Genomic DNA, 15169 nt, shown 5'->3' on the forward strand with positions numbered 1-15169 from the left:
CATGCAACATCTCCATTAATAATTAATCCTTACAGGGAATACCGATATTTAGTCATCGTTGAAAAAATTAATAGATGTTACAGAAAATTTCCAACATCGCAATCTGAGGTATATGATTCCGTAGTATCACTTTCGATACCTTTTCTTTACCAGATCATCCTGATGTACTCTTTTTAAAACTTTTATTGATGAACATAACTACAAGTTATTAAATGTTTTTAACTATTTACACAACAAAAAATTTGAATGGGCGAGTCGCTAAACTCAAGCTTAATTGAAATCGGTAAAAAGGGACTATTTACAATTACATAGGGTGTCCCAAAAGTACCCGGACTGGTTCTGTAACTTCGAAACTAAGATGGATACAGACATGATCTTGGTTTCATTTTAAAGATCAACTCTATACCCATCGATTAAAACAAAGATCAGCTCAATCGAATAAAAATTGACCGAGTTATGGCAATTTGAAATCAGTGAGGAAAGTTTACCCCTACGGTTTTTTAGGAAAATTTTTCGCTTATCAGGATTCAAAAAGTGAATATTCGTATCCGCTTTCCTCCGAATCTTCCATAACTTCCTTTTGCTTTTCAAAGTACCGTTCATCAAACCGGATGCACTTTTTCATGCGCTCTTGCCACTTATCCAACATTGTTTTCCTGAATTCTTCCTTTGGGATGATGTTGAAAAAGTTCTGAACTGCATTCTGGATTTCGTTCTTTGATTCGAATCTTCGTCCGTGAAGCTCCTTTTTAAGCGTAGGAAACATCCAAAAATCACATGGAGCCAAGTCAAGGCTCTAAGGGAGATGAGGGATTGTTTTAACTCCATTTTTACTCATAAATTCACGTGTTAAGTTCGATGTGTGAGGCCGCACATTGTCTTGATGGAGTATCCACGAAGCTTTCAAGTCCGACCGTTTCCGGGAGATGTGCATTCTCAACTCCTTACACTCCTCCTTGTGACTCCTTGTCACTTTGCAATAATACGCACTATCAACTGTTGTGTTTTGTGGTACGAAATGTTGATAAATGACACCTCGAAAATAAAAAAAAAAAAACACTATAAGCTTAACTTTACAGGCCGATTTTTCGATTTTCGGCGATGAAGAATCTTCCTTAAAAACCGTAGAGGTAAACTTTCCTCACTGATTTCAAATTGCCATAACTCGGTCAATTTTTATTCAATTGAGCTGATCTGGGTCTTAATTGATAGGTATTGAATTGATCTTTAAAATGAAACCAAGATCATGTCTGTATGTATCTTAGTTTCGAAGCTCACCAGTCCGGGTACTTTTGGGACACCCAATGTATTATGTTAACTATCGTCCCTACTTTGCAGCATCCAGAAGGCACCTTTGGGGCAAGAGATGGCAAAGGCCACCAAAATTTAATCTTAACAATAATGTGGTTTCCTTTTCTATTCAAACCTTTGGTGAAATTTTCAAGTAGATCATTATTATTTAAGTGTTTTTTGATGAGTATTTTTGAAAACAAGCAATAAAAAAGAAATTGTATTATTCCTCTTAAATTAGCGAAAACTAGAGAGAAAAATTGGAATGGTGAAATTGGACCCTCTAAGAAGAAACAATGATAGCTCTTCCCTTTATGCTCATAATTTCAATATGATTAACTTCATACCCCAGTATTCTATGCTGAACTTTTATTGAAAAAACCTGAAAAATTTGGCTAGGGTCTTCTACTACAACGTAGATGAATTAAGGTACACCATTTGGCATAGAGGAGAGGGTGGGGTACTGGAAGGGGTATTAATGAATAGAATCTTTATATGAACTATCCTGTGATTTCCATCAGAAATTGACCAAAATACCTGCTATCTTTACCTGTGACAGTAACTCCTTTTTCACATTATTCCGTTTCAGGTTGCTCTATCAGTGGATATGCAGTCCGCTAACGAACATAAAGAGCATTGAAGCTCGACAGGCTGCCATCAAAGCTCTCCTTGAAGAACCTCAAATTATTGGTGATGTTCGTAGTGCCATAAGTGGACTTCCCGATCTTGAACGATCTTTTGCCAAGTAATAATGCTTAACATATTTTTTGATATTTACCCCCAATTTTCTCAAGTTTGAAACACATGTCTAAAAAATGTAGCGGCACAGCTCCAGGATTGTACTGAATATAACTTAACCTTTTCATCCTCCGCAGTTCACACCATCATCTCTAAGTCATTCATGACAAGCAGTAGATGCAGTAGCTGTTACTAATGATGCTCTATGAAATTTTGGTACCACGTAAGGAGGAGAAGGGTTCAGAAACACAAAAATTTTTAGAGTTCAATCGCAGCATATTTTAATTTCTATCGCACGTTAGAAAGCTGAAGGCTTTCAGCCGAAAGCTGTAATTTTTTAACACTTATTATATACTAGCAACCAGTAAGTGCTTTGCATGCAGCAATTTTTACATACTGAGTGATAGAAATAACCTCTAGGAAATCCCAGCAAAGCTCCATTTCATTGACCTTGATTGTTGGCCCGATATTGAATAATCTTAATCGATAAATAGCATTGCCAAGATAGGGATTTATGGATTAAGTTCATTTGATAACGATTCAACAATTGACCCGCTTAAAGCTCTTTTCTTTCTGTTTTCTTGAGAGTGGATTAGGGGAGTTCTGATTTTACAAGTCAAGGTGTTCGGCAAAATTTCATGATGACTTTATAAAAATCCAATAGACCAGAATATTTAAATGTGAAGCAAGATTATAAGTATAAAATCGAATCATCTCTAGAATTCAGAGGCCTAAAGAGTGGTGACAGAGATTTTTTCTGAAAAAGATTGTTTGTGTAGTGTTTGATGTTGCCGTAATCACCCTTGGTGAATCATTATTGTCGGAGTTGAAGCCTGTGAAGGCTTCGGAGATGAAGGACAAGTGACTCTGAATTTTCAAATTTGTAACTTACCGCCCGATTAAGAAAGGACTTTAAATCATGAATCCATGCTTGTTGCTGTTTTCTAGGATGACCATACAGAGCATGGAATTTTCAGTTTATTCAATGATGTTTTGACGCCTGGTGAAAATTCAAATGAAGTTTGAGGGAAAAATTAGTCTTAAAGTAGGGGAATAAAGTAATTCCCTGCATCTCACAGTGGTTGGGTCGATTAGGGGTCCCTTCAGCGACCCTCATGTTGGGGGTACTGTAACGAATTTTTCCCCTCATCCAAAAAAAAAAAGTAATTCCCAATTTCTGCAACAGATTCCCTGATTTTCCCTAAAATTTTTCATTCCCTAATGAATCCTGGATTTCCCCGGCCCTTTTTATGAAGGCATTTGGTTCATTATGGTGGCTCTACACATGAATAAAAACCCTTTAAAATCGAGCTTATTCGTTTATAAACTCACCGAGTTGAAGCAGTTTTTCAGGAACAAGATGAAAATAGTCCTATAGGATTTTCAAGTAATTTTTCATTTCCCAAACTGTTCCTGAGCCGCGCGGCTGACCATGTGGTCACTGTTCTGGACGCAGGTTCTAAAATGTTAAAATGTGTTCTCTTTGCAATCAAGGAATTTCATCCACGTTAAAGTTTAGTGCAGCCAAAACAGTATAGCGTAACAAAGTGTTTCCTTGTGAAGCGCAATGAGCTCGCACAGCTGCAACAGGAACAACGTCATGCCATTCGCTATTGTGTTTGCCGTGGTCTTTCTGCCACTGATACTTTGAATGAGATGACAGTTGCTTATGGACTAAATCGACTCGGCTAAAGTACTGTTACTCTGTGAGTTATCAGCTAAAGAAACTCAAATATCGAGATTTGACCGCTAATAGCATGAACTATAACCTCCCACAAACCGAATTTTGGTATCTATCATTGTTTCCAAATCACAGACTTGGTCTCAGTTGTTTCGGGACAGCCTTTGTTTTAAGCTTGACAAGCTGTATTTTCTGATTCTGCATCATATAACGGTCAAGATTAAGTTCGGTTCACCCCCAAATTCGAAATATAATTTTGGGGGAAGTTGGACCTTCCATTAGAACCTTATTCGCACCCACGAACGGCTTTGCTCTTGGCCAGTGTGCAACGCTTAAAGCCACCATACTATTTTAGCTCTGAAACACAAGGAGCGTTGTTTTGCCGTCTCAGGGAGCGACCATCTTTGCTGATTTTTTTGAAATTTTTTATGAGGGGGGGGGGGGGCTTTCCGCGAAAATGGTGAAATAGGAATTTTATAGTTTTTTATAAAAAAACTTTAGGCCATATTCTGATCAGAATCTAGGTGGAAAACTGAGTGACTTCCCTCATGAGTAAGAAACTGCAATAGCAATGAATGAAGATCAACAATTTTAAGAAAATTCCAAAGAAACTGCTCTATGCAGTTGCTGGCCCTTGTAAGTAGTATTTTTAGCCAAAATCTTTTTAAATATCCTGAAAAAAAAAAAAAAAAAAATTATGTGAAACAACTACGGTAGTTTGTAAGAAGTAAACCTTCAAAGAAGTAGAAAGTGAGTGAATTGAAGAAAACAAAGTGTTCAAAGTGACTTGACGAAATTTTAACGAAAAGAGCTTACGAGACGTCACTTCGGAAGTTTTCTTCATGAGCAAAAATTCAAAGTTTCTACAATAGAAGCATATTCCGGATAGCTGGAGGAAGTAAGAAGCAGTTTATCTTCTTTCACTCTGTATTTGTCTGCCATCGCCATTTGCATTTTCCTCTTCATGGTAAAGTTTATTTTAATTCAGAGGGAACTTCTTATGCAATCTCAACAATTTTCATTCTGTTTTTTGGACAATCTACATTCCCGAGTGTTTCCTATGTATTTTCTTCTCTCTCTTTCAGGATTTACTCTCAGAGCAGCCATGGATTGAAAGCAGAACACCCTGATGCTAGAGCCATTCTTTTTGATGAGCATGTTTACTCCAAAAGAAAAATCTGTGAATTTGTTGCTACCATCAATGGATTTGACAAAATTCAACAGATGATGACAACATTGCAAAGTTGTGGTGTTGGAGATTCAGCGGAGCTGTTAGCAAATTGCTGCTATCATCCTCATTCAGAATTAAGTGGAAAATTTCCTGACCTGTCAGAGCATATTAGTTTCTTTAAAAAAGCATTCAATCATGCAGAGGCACAGAGAGTGGGTCGCATTATTCCTATTGCAGGTGTTGATAACGATTACGATCAAGTGTGTGCTGAACTAAAAGATCTTGAAAGAGAGACCGAAGATTATTTACGGTTACAGCGTCGCCATTTTGGCTGCAATGTAATTTTTGTTGGCACGGACAAAAAGAGGTTCCAGTTAGAAGTTCCAGAAACTGCTGCCAGTAAAGCCGGAGATAATTATGATTTACAATCACAAAAGAAAGGATTCAAGAGGTATTACACCCGTGAAGGCAGAGAGTTTGTCGAGAGAATGATGGCTGCCGAAGAAAAGAAAAGAAAAGTCCTAATGTATCTTCGTCAAAGGTTATTCTCGAAGTTCTGTGAGAGGTATGAATACCTGGATCACTTAATTTTTTTGTTGTGTTTTTGTCTGAGCATCCAGAATACCCTCTAGATAAAATTATTTCTCTGCATGCCTTATCAGTATGCAATACGCAAGGCTCATAGTGATAAGAGAAACTGGGAAAGCCTAGGGAATATAATGCAGTAGACGAAATTTTGATAAACTACAGAAACTCTGGGAAAGATCACTGAGAAAACTTAAAATTTTAGCAATTTATAATAATGGCAGGCGAAGATTTCAAATTATAGGGTGACCTAATTAATTATAATGAATTTAGCGATTTTATCCTTGATCAGGAGGTAATGGCATCAGATTAAATTTGTTCTTAAACTTTCATCCTGATTATAGTGTAGATTTGATTTTAAATCGAATGAGCAAAATTATAAACAGAGCTGTTGCACGTGTGAGGGATTTGTGATTCAAGTACTGAGTCCTATGTAGAATTTTCCGTGAAACACGATGGTGCCACTGGTTTTCTCTGAAATCAACTCCCAAGCTCAAAAAAAGCTGTCAAAGTTGAGGCTGTAATGGAGGGATATTCCACGCTATGCTGGAAGTCTACATGTATATTAACAATAAGTCGCCCTCTCTATGCATTATAGGAAGAAAATACACTAGTAGGGCTACCACTCTTAGTCCAGGCAAATAAGCCATGAAAGGGGCTATAGCCTGCAAAAATCCCGGGTAGCAATGTTTTCATCAATTCCTATGTAATTTTTGACGCTGAATCCGAATTTCAACTTTGCGCCATTAAATTCGGACCGGAAAGTTGCCAAATTTGGCAAAAATTGCCTAAAATCGGCCTTTTTTCAGGATTATGGCCTGTAACTTGCCAAAAATTGATCTGACGATTAAATTAGTTATTTTCAGAAATAAAGCTCGTTAAATTTCTTATAAAAAAGTTTGTATTCTTTTTTTGGCTCAAGGCAAAATCAAGCGCGCTGGCAGGCTCCGAACTTTGTAAAATGTGCGAAAATTGCGCATACTGTAATGTGTTGGGTTATCATTATTTACATCAATTCTTTTCACTAAGTGTAAATATTATCATCTTCACTTAATTTGTCCAGAAATTACTCGTCAAACGATTTAAAGCAGGAGACATCGGGCAAAAACCGCGAAAAACACAATTTTCGCTCATTTTTCAAAGTTTAGAGCCCGCCAGCGCGCTTGATTTTGCCTTGAGCAAAAAAGTGTAAAGGAACTTTTTTATAAGAAATTTAACAAGCTTTATTTCTGAAAATAACTAATTTTATCGTCAGATCAATTTTTAGCAAGTTACAGGTCATAATCCGGTAAAAAGGCCGATTCTAGGCAATTTTGGCCAAATTTGGCAACTTTCCGGTCCGAATTTTTTGGCGCAAAGTTGAAATTCGGATTCAGCGTCAAAAATTACGTAGAAATCACTGAAAGCATTACTTCCCGGGATTTTTGCAAAAACCGCAAAAAAATGCGATTTTCATTCATTTTTATAAGTTCGGTGCCCGCCAGCGCGCTTAATTTTACCTTGAGCAAAAAAGTGTATAGGAATTTTTTTATGGGAAATTTACGAATTTTTTTTAAAAGCAACTAAATTGTCGTTACATTAATTTTGGACGAGTCACTGGCCATAACCCGCAAAGAAACCAAACTTTCGCTCATTTTTCAAAGTTTGGAGCCCGTCAGCGCGCTTGAATTTTCCTTGAGCAAAAAAAAGTATAGGAACTTTTTTATAGGAAATTTAACGAGCTTTATTTCCGAAAATACCTAATTTTATCGTCAGATCTATTTTTAGCAAGTCACAGGTCATAATCCGGAAAAAAGGCCGATTTTAGGCCATTTTTGCCAAATTTGGTAACTTTCCGGTCCGAATTTAATGGCGCAAAGTTGAAATTCGGATCCAGCGTCAAAAATTACACAGCAATCGACGAAAACATCGCTACCCGGGATTTTTGCAGGCTCTTTTCCTTGTTTGCCTGGACTAAAGTAAAAACACAGCAGCCGTGCCAATATATTTGCTCCCTATTTTTGCATAGAGAGAGTGACTCAATATAGGGGTAGACCTCCAATGTAGCGTGGGATATCCCCTTTTTTTGCAGCCCCAACTCTGAGAGCTTTTTTTGAGCTTGGGAGTTGATTTCAGAGAAAACCAGTGGTACCATTATATTTTTCGCGGAATTCTACATAAGAATCAGTGCTTGAATTGCAAAATCCTCACATGTGCAACATCTCCATTATAAGGAGTCTGTTCAATGACTTACGTGCACACAAATAATTTTTGATGTAGGTATATACTGAGGAAACTTAGCCTCTTGCTCTTTGGCTCTTTTTGGACGACATCCAAAAAGGCGCAAATTGGGAGATTAAAAGAATGATTGGGAAGTTGTCAAACTATTAGCATTTGCGGACAACATTGTTTTTCTGGCAGATAGGGTAAAGCAGAGTTACAAGCCATGGAAAGTGAGGTGTTGAAAATTATTGTGATCTTTGGAACCAAATAGTAAATCTGAAGAAATTCTAGGTCATAATTTTTAGAAATGAAGGAAAAGTAGGCTAGAACGAAACTTTTTGGTTTATGAAGGAAAAAATAGAATTAGTACTAAGGTATGAATGAAAGAATTCGTGAAGTCTTGGCTGCCCCATCGGTTTTGATACTAGATCTTGTCCTTCTCATGGCCTGTGCAAACACAAAGAACAAGGACTTACGAAAATACAATGAATCCAGTCTCATGATCATAATTGAGGACACTGCACTAATAATGGAGATTGGCGGATCTTCCCGCGAAGCTAAAAATGTAAATAAGTGTAACAACTGGACAGAGCTTACCTCAGATGCATAGATGCATAGAAAGATGCATAGATGCATAGAAAGATGCATAGATGCATAGAAAGATGCATAGATGCATAGAAAGATGCATAGATGCATAGAAAGATGCATAGAAAACGCCTTCCAACAACTCTACAGCAACCACAAACACTCTGGGTGACAAGCCCATAAGCGTTGGTTGATGCTATAATATACCGTAAATACTAGGAAGTGCCGATTTTGGCTACTTTTAACTTTTGTCCCCCCGCAGCAAAAAAATACTCAAAGAATCATGCTGAATATTGGCATGATGATTCTTCAAGATTCAAAGGCCGTACATTTTGGTGCCTGACGTTTCAAAATGTGTCATCAACCGAGATATGATGTTTTTAAGATTATAAAGTAGAGACTAATTTTGACTGTTTTCTATGACATTTACTGCGGCAGAAAAACTACTTGAAGGATCATACTTAAATTTGGCATGATGATTCTTCAAGATTCCCAGAATAGCCTATAAAAAAATCGATACTTTATCAGTTTTTTTTTGTCGTACAGCGTAAAAAAAAAAAAAAAAAAAATTGAGAAATCTGTATCGATTTTTTGAAATTATTTGTCCGTCTATATTTTGCGTTTTCCCGATAAAAATATTGAAGTGAGAAGAAACTTTAAATCAATGTGAATGAAAGAGGTTGTTCCATCTACCATTGAAACTGGGCCCAGAATGAAATCTCCTCATCTTTTCAGGTATCAAAGGGCATGGTCAGGGACACCCAAAAATGGTTGAATTTTTTCCAAATTCCCCCCTGGGGAGGGGGGGCGGGGGGTTATATGAAAAACGGTTTTTTGGCTATAACTTTTGAACGGTTTGAGATATCGATTTGAACTTTTTTTTAAATGAAAGGTCGTTTAAAGAGCTTTCTTTTTGTATTTATGCTTAATAGTTGGGTCAATTTTTGACCAATTTATGGCCTGTCAAAAATTTTCCATGAGTCCAAAAATCAGATTTCTGTAGTTTAGAGCAGCGACGATCGCATGCAGTTGAACAAAAAACTGTTCAACTTATAGCCCTCTCTCTGACGGTTACAATGAGCCCAAGATCATCTTGGGGAAACGATTTGTCTCCGAGTTATGCTTCTTCAAAGTTGGCGCGGCGGGGTCCGGCTTCCGCGGGGCAGCGCTCCGGAGTACGATAGTTTACTCCCACCCCCCTCCCGTCATGCCACGCGACGCAAACCGAGGAAGACTACCTTTAATGATCATTTGAACAGATAAATTCACACAATATACGCTATTATGTTGTACAAGTATTAATAAAAAGTATATTAATATAATGAATAGAAGAGTGGAATCTCACCGAATTAATCATCACCGCAATCCATAGGATCATCGGCAGTGTGATCCGCATTTTCATCCTCATCTTCGTCGTCTGAAAAGCCAAAATCGACTTTTCTGAGAGGGAAGCACTCGTTCAAAAAGGCTGAAGGCGCTGGTTTTTTGTGATAGCGCCCGTAAAACAAATACCACAGTATAGTTACGACGTGAGCACAAGGATTGATGGTACCTGCACCGTTCTTACATGTGCAGTAACTTGCTTTAAAGGCCTCGCTGGATTTTTTACTGGTGTCGATTAATATAAATACATGATATTCTTTTTTTGATTTATGCCTCGATAGGATCCGCGATCGAAGAAGAAGAGGCGAATTTAAGGAAATATCATATTTTTGAAAATCTGGAAAAAGTTTTCCTTCAACTTGAAAGCAATATTTTCCATTAGCAAAATGGTCTGCAATATAACTTGCTGCAAGTCCAATTTGATAACTTCCCGAGAGGGTGTCAAGATCTTCGCTCCTCCACTGTTCTAATTGTTTAAAATGATCTGTCGTCAGGTTTTCAAAAACTACTTTTTTTCGGAGCCATTTCTCGTCCTCAACAATTTGTTGCACAATATTCGGCTCATTTAATTATCGGCTCATATATATTCTTTGCGGCAAATTAACACCACAGTGCCGGATCCAGGTATATTGCTTCTCATTTTATAGAGCGTTTTCAATATAATTTTAATAATACTTGTACAACATAATAGCGTATATTGTGTGAATTTATCTGTTCAAATGATCATTAAAGGTAGTCTTCCTCGGTTTGCGTCGCGTGGCATGACGGGAGGGGGGTGGGAGTGAACTATCGTACTCCGGAGCGCTGCCCCGCGGAAGCGGACCCCGCCGCGCCAACTTTGAAGAAGCATAACTCGGAGACAAACCGTTTCCCTAAGATGATCTTGGGCTCATTGTAACCGTCAGAGAGAGGGCTATAAGTTGAACAGTTTTTTGTTCAACTGCATGCGATCGTCGCTGCTCTAAACTACAGAAATCTGATTTTTGGACTCATGGAAAATTTTTGACAGGCCATAAATTGGTCAAAAATTGACCCAACTATTAAATATAATATACCAAAAGAAAGCTCTTTAAACGACCTTTCATTTAAAAAAAGTTCAAATCGATATCTCAAACCGTTCAAAAGTTATAGCGAAAAAACCGTTTTTCATATAACCCCCCGCCCCCCCTCTCCAGGGGGGAATTTGGAAAAAATTCAACCATTTTTGGGTGTCCCTGACCATGCCCTTTGATACCTGAAAAGATGAGGAGATTTCATTCTGGGCCCAGTTTCAATGGTAGATGGAACAACCTCTTTATTTGGCTCCAATTTTGTGTATTATCACTGCATTTCGGGCGACGGATGTTCATAATTTTAGCTTGCCAGTTCATCTTTACGTGGAAATGTTTTTGGTGGGGTGATAAGAGCCTATACACGTATAGTCTGTTATTGCTCCCTTCGAATTTTCTGTACCCTGGACTACGAGGCATAGATAGAGCATTGATAGGTAACGGTGAAAGGTGAAGAACTCTTTTTTCTGAGTCAAGTCAGGCCTCTAGAGCAGCCTTAATGCGCAAATGCCGTTCATGCATCCTTCATGTTATTAACGTTATTTTCGGTTCCAAGCAATGCCTATAGTGGCAACTAGACTTACTTTTTGCTGCTAAAATCGGAAATGACCCTAGTTTTTCCTTCCACCTACCAATTTCCCGGAAAATTGCGTTTTCTATGAAAATACCTTTTGAGGGTGCCAATGTTATGGTTTTACTTAACATGGACATCATCTTGTTTAGTCAGCAAAGGAATAATTTCATTTTGTGTTAATCTTGCACGATTATAATGATTTTTACTTTTTATTTCCCCGATAATTTTTGTCGCGCGCAATGATAGCCTATAAACTAAATTTTTAAGTTAAATATTTTCCAGTGAAAATGGGAAAAGGATTGCAATATATACCCGCCTGGCATACTTTAATAGACGGGAAAGTGTTGTAGTGTAAGGAAACCCCATCAAGTTGGCAACAATACTTAGAGTTTTAAGTTCTCAGCCTGTCGGCAGCCAGGTGTCAAGCTCTGTGTACCACAACTCTTATCTTTTTGTTGTATAAAAGTTTGTCCCGTACTTTATGTTTCCGTTCTCCTTTAGTCTTTGAGCTCAAGTTAGCCTAGCTCCAATAGTCCATCAGTAAGGTCACCCCAAACACAAAAAAAGGGTATCAGCATAACACAGTTGTTGTGGAACATTATACAGGGTGTCTCACGAAAAACGAGCCACCTTGAATATCTGCCGAACGCGTCGGAATTTCGAAAAACGGTAAAAGACGTGTTCGTTTATATCGAGGGGGACACCTTTTGGCTTATTTGACATTTTCCCAAACCGCGGGAAGGGCGCGGGGTGCCCTACCCGTAAGTCGAACTTTTCAAATGGCACCCCTACTTTTTTATTTCAGAAATCAATTCTACGCAAAAAAACAAGCCACCCTGTCCAAACCGAATGTAAATCGGACAATTTTTCAGTGATTGGCAGAGGTTGAAACATTTTTTTCATGCTCTTTTCAAAAATTTCCCACGCCCAATGGAATTGCCGTATCAAACCAAACTCTCCGCCAAAAATATTCTTAAACATTGCACTTTCGATAAAAAAAATCAAAAAAATGTCCTGCACTCGAAATCTGGAGTACGCGGAGCCCTTCTTTGCAACATTAAAATTTGTTTTACCGAAAATTTCCGAGGGGCGCTCATTGGGAGGGAGTAGTAAGTTTTAGACAAGAATTATTATTCTTTTGTCTGAAGCATAAGAAACCGTGTCCATGAAGAAGCAGCTAAGTAGAAAAAAAAATGGATTAGCTTTTTTTTTTTGGGGGGGGGGGGGGGGTCAATGACTTGAGCCGGACCTTGGTACTTCTGAGGACGCTATTTTTCCGCGGGGCGTTGTTTTGTCTGGAGCAAAAGAAACCGTGTCCATGAAGAAGCAGCTAAGTAGAAAAACAACGCCCCGCGGAAAAATAGCGTCCTCAGAAGTATCAAGGTCCGGCTCAAGTCATTGACCCCCCCCCCCCCCCAAAAAAAAAAGCTAATCCATTTTTTTTTCTACTTAGCTGCTTCTTCATGGACACGGTTTCTTATGCTTCAGACAAAAGAATAATAATTCTTGTCTAAAACTTACTACTCCCTCCCAATGAGCGCCCCTCGGAAATTTTCGGTAAAACAAATTTTAATGTTGCAAAGAAGGGCTCCGCGTACTCCAGATTTCGAGTGCAGGACATTTTTTTGATTTTTTTTATCGAAAGTGCAATGTTTAAGAATATTTTTGGCGGAGAGTTTGGTTTGATACGGCAATTCCATTGGGCGTGGGAAATTTTTGAAAAGAGCATGAAAAAAATGTTTCAACCTCTGCCAATCACTGAAAAATTGTCCGATTTACATTCGGTTTGGACAGGGTGGCTTGTTTTTTTGCGTAGAATTGATTTCTGAAATAAAAAAGTAGGGGTGCCATTTGAAAAGTTCGACTTACGGGTAGGGCACCCCGCGCCCTTCCCGCGGTTTGGGAAAATGTCAAATAAGCCAAAAGGTGTCCCCCTCGATATAAACGAACACGTCTTATACCGTTTTTCGAAATTCCGACGCGTTCGGCAGATATTCAAGGTGACTCGTTTTTCGTGAGACACCCTGTATACAAAACTCTAGTGCATTCTTCTCACAATGTTGTTTCCAATTAAAGGCTGTTATTCGTGCGGTGTCCTCAATTACGTGTCATTGAGCAGAAGAAATCCAACGAAAGGAAAGGAAAGTCTTAAGAAAAAAACGTTTGTGTCTGTCCACAGGAAAAAGGACCTTAGTGGCCAAAATTCTAAATTGAGATAATGGCATCACTCCTTTTAGAAATCCACTTTATCTGTATCCTTAGGTCTAGTGATCCTCAAATTTTAGTTTGTCTCAATGACTGTTTTGTAAAATATTATATTTTCCTCTTCTCTCAGGTCGGAAGCATGGAATATTGCAGTGGAGTGCACAGCTGTTCTCGACGTTTTAGTCTCCTTAGCCGAGTATTGTCGAACAGAGGAAACCATATGCATTCCCAAGTTTGAGCCAGCTCAAAGAAATAAGCAGGTAAGCCATCTCATTCGATGTGACACATAGTTCGAAGATTTTCCTTCTTCTTCCTCCCATCATTAAGTCTCTATTGGAATCCTTAATTGATGAAGGGCATAAATATCTAATTTTCAGAAATTGAGTTTTTGATGGAATATGATTCTTCTAGGGTGAACGTATCCAACTACCACTCAGTTCTTTCAAAATTAGTCTTCATAGTTCAGGCAAATTAGAAAAAGAGCCTGCAAGAATCCTGGGTAGCAATGATTTGAGAGTTTCCTATGTAATTTTTGATGCAGAATCCAAATTTTAACTTTGCACCAAAAGATTCGGACCGTAAAGTTGCCAAATTTGGCAAAAATGCTCTGAAATTGGATGGCCTGTAACTTGGGAAGAGTTGATTTGATGACAAAATAAACCGCTTTCAAAATTTAAGCTTGTTAAATTTTCTAAAAAATTGTTTTTATGCTTTTTTTTTTTGCTCAGTGCAAAATTAAACCTATCAGAGGGTGCCGAACTTCGGAAAAAGAGCAGAAATTGACATTTTTTTGCCGTCTTTGACCATTGCTTCCTTTTCCCGTCTGTCAAACGATCTGTTGACGGATGAAGTGAAGTTGATGGAAAGTTACAATGAATTACGTGCACCGAGTTAAAAATAAGGAAGTAACCGCATTGCAATGTTGCTGAGATTATGTCAAATTGTTTTATGGCGGTTTTTGACCATTATTCACTTATTATATGTTTACTTCTTTACTGCGCAATTTGTAATTTGAGATGAATGAATCAGAATCAATTGAAAAAAGTTATAATAATTTATCGGCACAACTTTTGTCACTAGAATAAGGTGTAAACAAGTCAGAGGGTCGTATCCTCTAATGCGCTCTACTATGATAGTGGCATTGCAGTTGTGCCAGGAAATCAAGCTTCACGCTAACCGTATGGATTGAAAAATTCAGAGTATGAAATGAGTGTGATATTCTGTATAAAATGTATTAACTTCATTTTATGTGACATAACTAATTAATTAAGTAACAAATATAATATCGCTATGACTTTCTTTCACACCACCCAAGAGATTTGGTACATAGTAACGGATAATAAGTGAATAATGGTCAAAAACCGCCCTAAAACAATTTTACATAATCTTAGCAATATAGCAATTCATTATAAATTTCCATCAACTTCACTTCATCTGTCAATAGATCGTTTGACAGACGGAATAAGGAAGCAATGTAGTCCAGTCATTCTAGCCAAAAAAAGGGTCTAACCTCGGAAAAATTAGCACAAACTTCTCTAGTGTTTTAAAGCGCTCCAAAACATGTCTGGAGCCCCCCCAAAAAAGTTAACCATTAGCCCCCCTCGTGAACACAGTCAAAATTGCTTTTAACAAAATGGCGGCCGTCTAAAATTACGTATAAATTGATTGTTGACTTTGTCAGCGTTTCCCCGATTTTGCGTGATTCT

At 38.0% G+C, this 15169-nt stretch overlaps 1 protein-coding gene across 1 annotated transcript in view; it reads left to right on the forward strand.

The window, feature by feature from the left end:
- Msh6 (DNA mismatch repair protein Msh6) overlaps window positions 1-15169 on the forward strand; it is an 85997-nt gene that overhangs the window by 63375 nt on the left and 7453 nt on the right. Inside the window, exons 13-15 of the mRNA XM_072297115.1 lie at window positions 1880-2035; window positions 4795-5445; window positions 13594-13723. Coding sequence (XP_072153216.1) covers window positions 1880-2035; window positions 4795-5445; window positions 13594-13723 — 937 coding nt within the window. The remainder of the gene's footprint in view (window positions 1-1879; window positions 2036-4794; window positions 5446-13593; window positions 13724-15169) is intronic.

The sequence above is a fragment of the Bemisia tabaci genome, chromosome 2 (genome assembly GCF_918797505.1).
Source record: "Bemisia tabaci chromosome 2, PGI_BMITA_v3".
In the NCBI taxonomy this organism is placed as follows: domain Eukaryota; kingdom Metazoa; phylum Arthropoda; class Insecta; order Hemiptera; family Aleyrodidae; genus Bemisia; species Bemisia tabaci.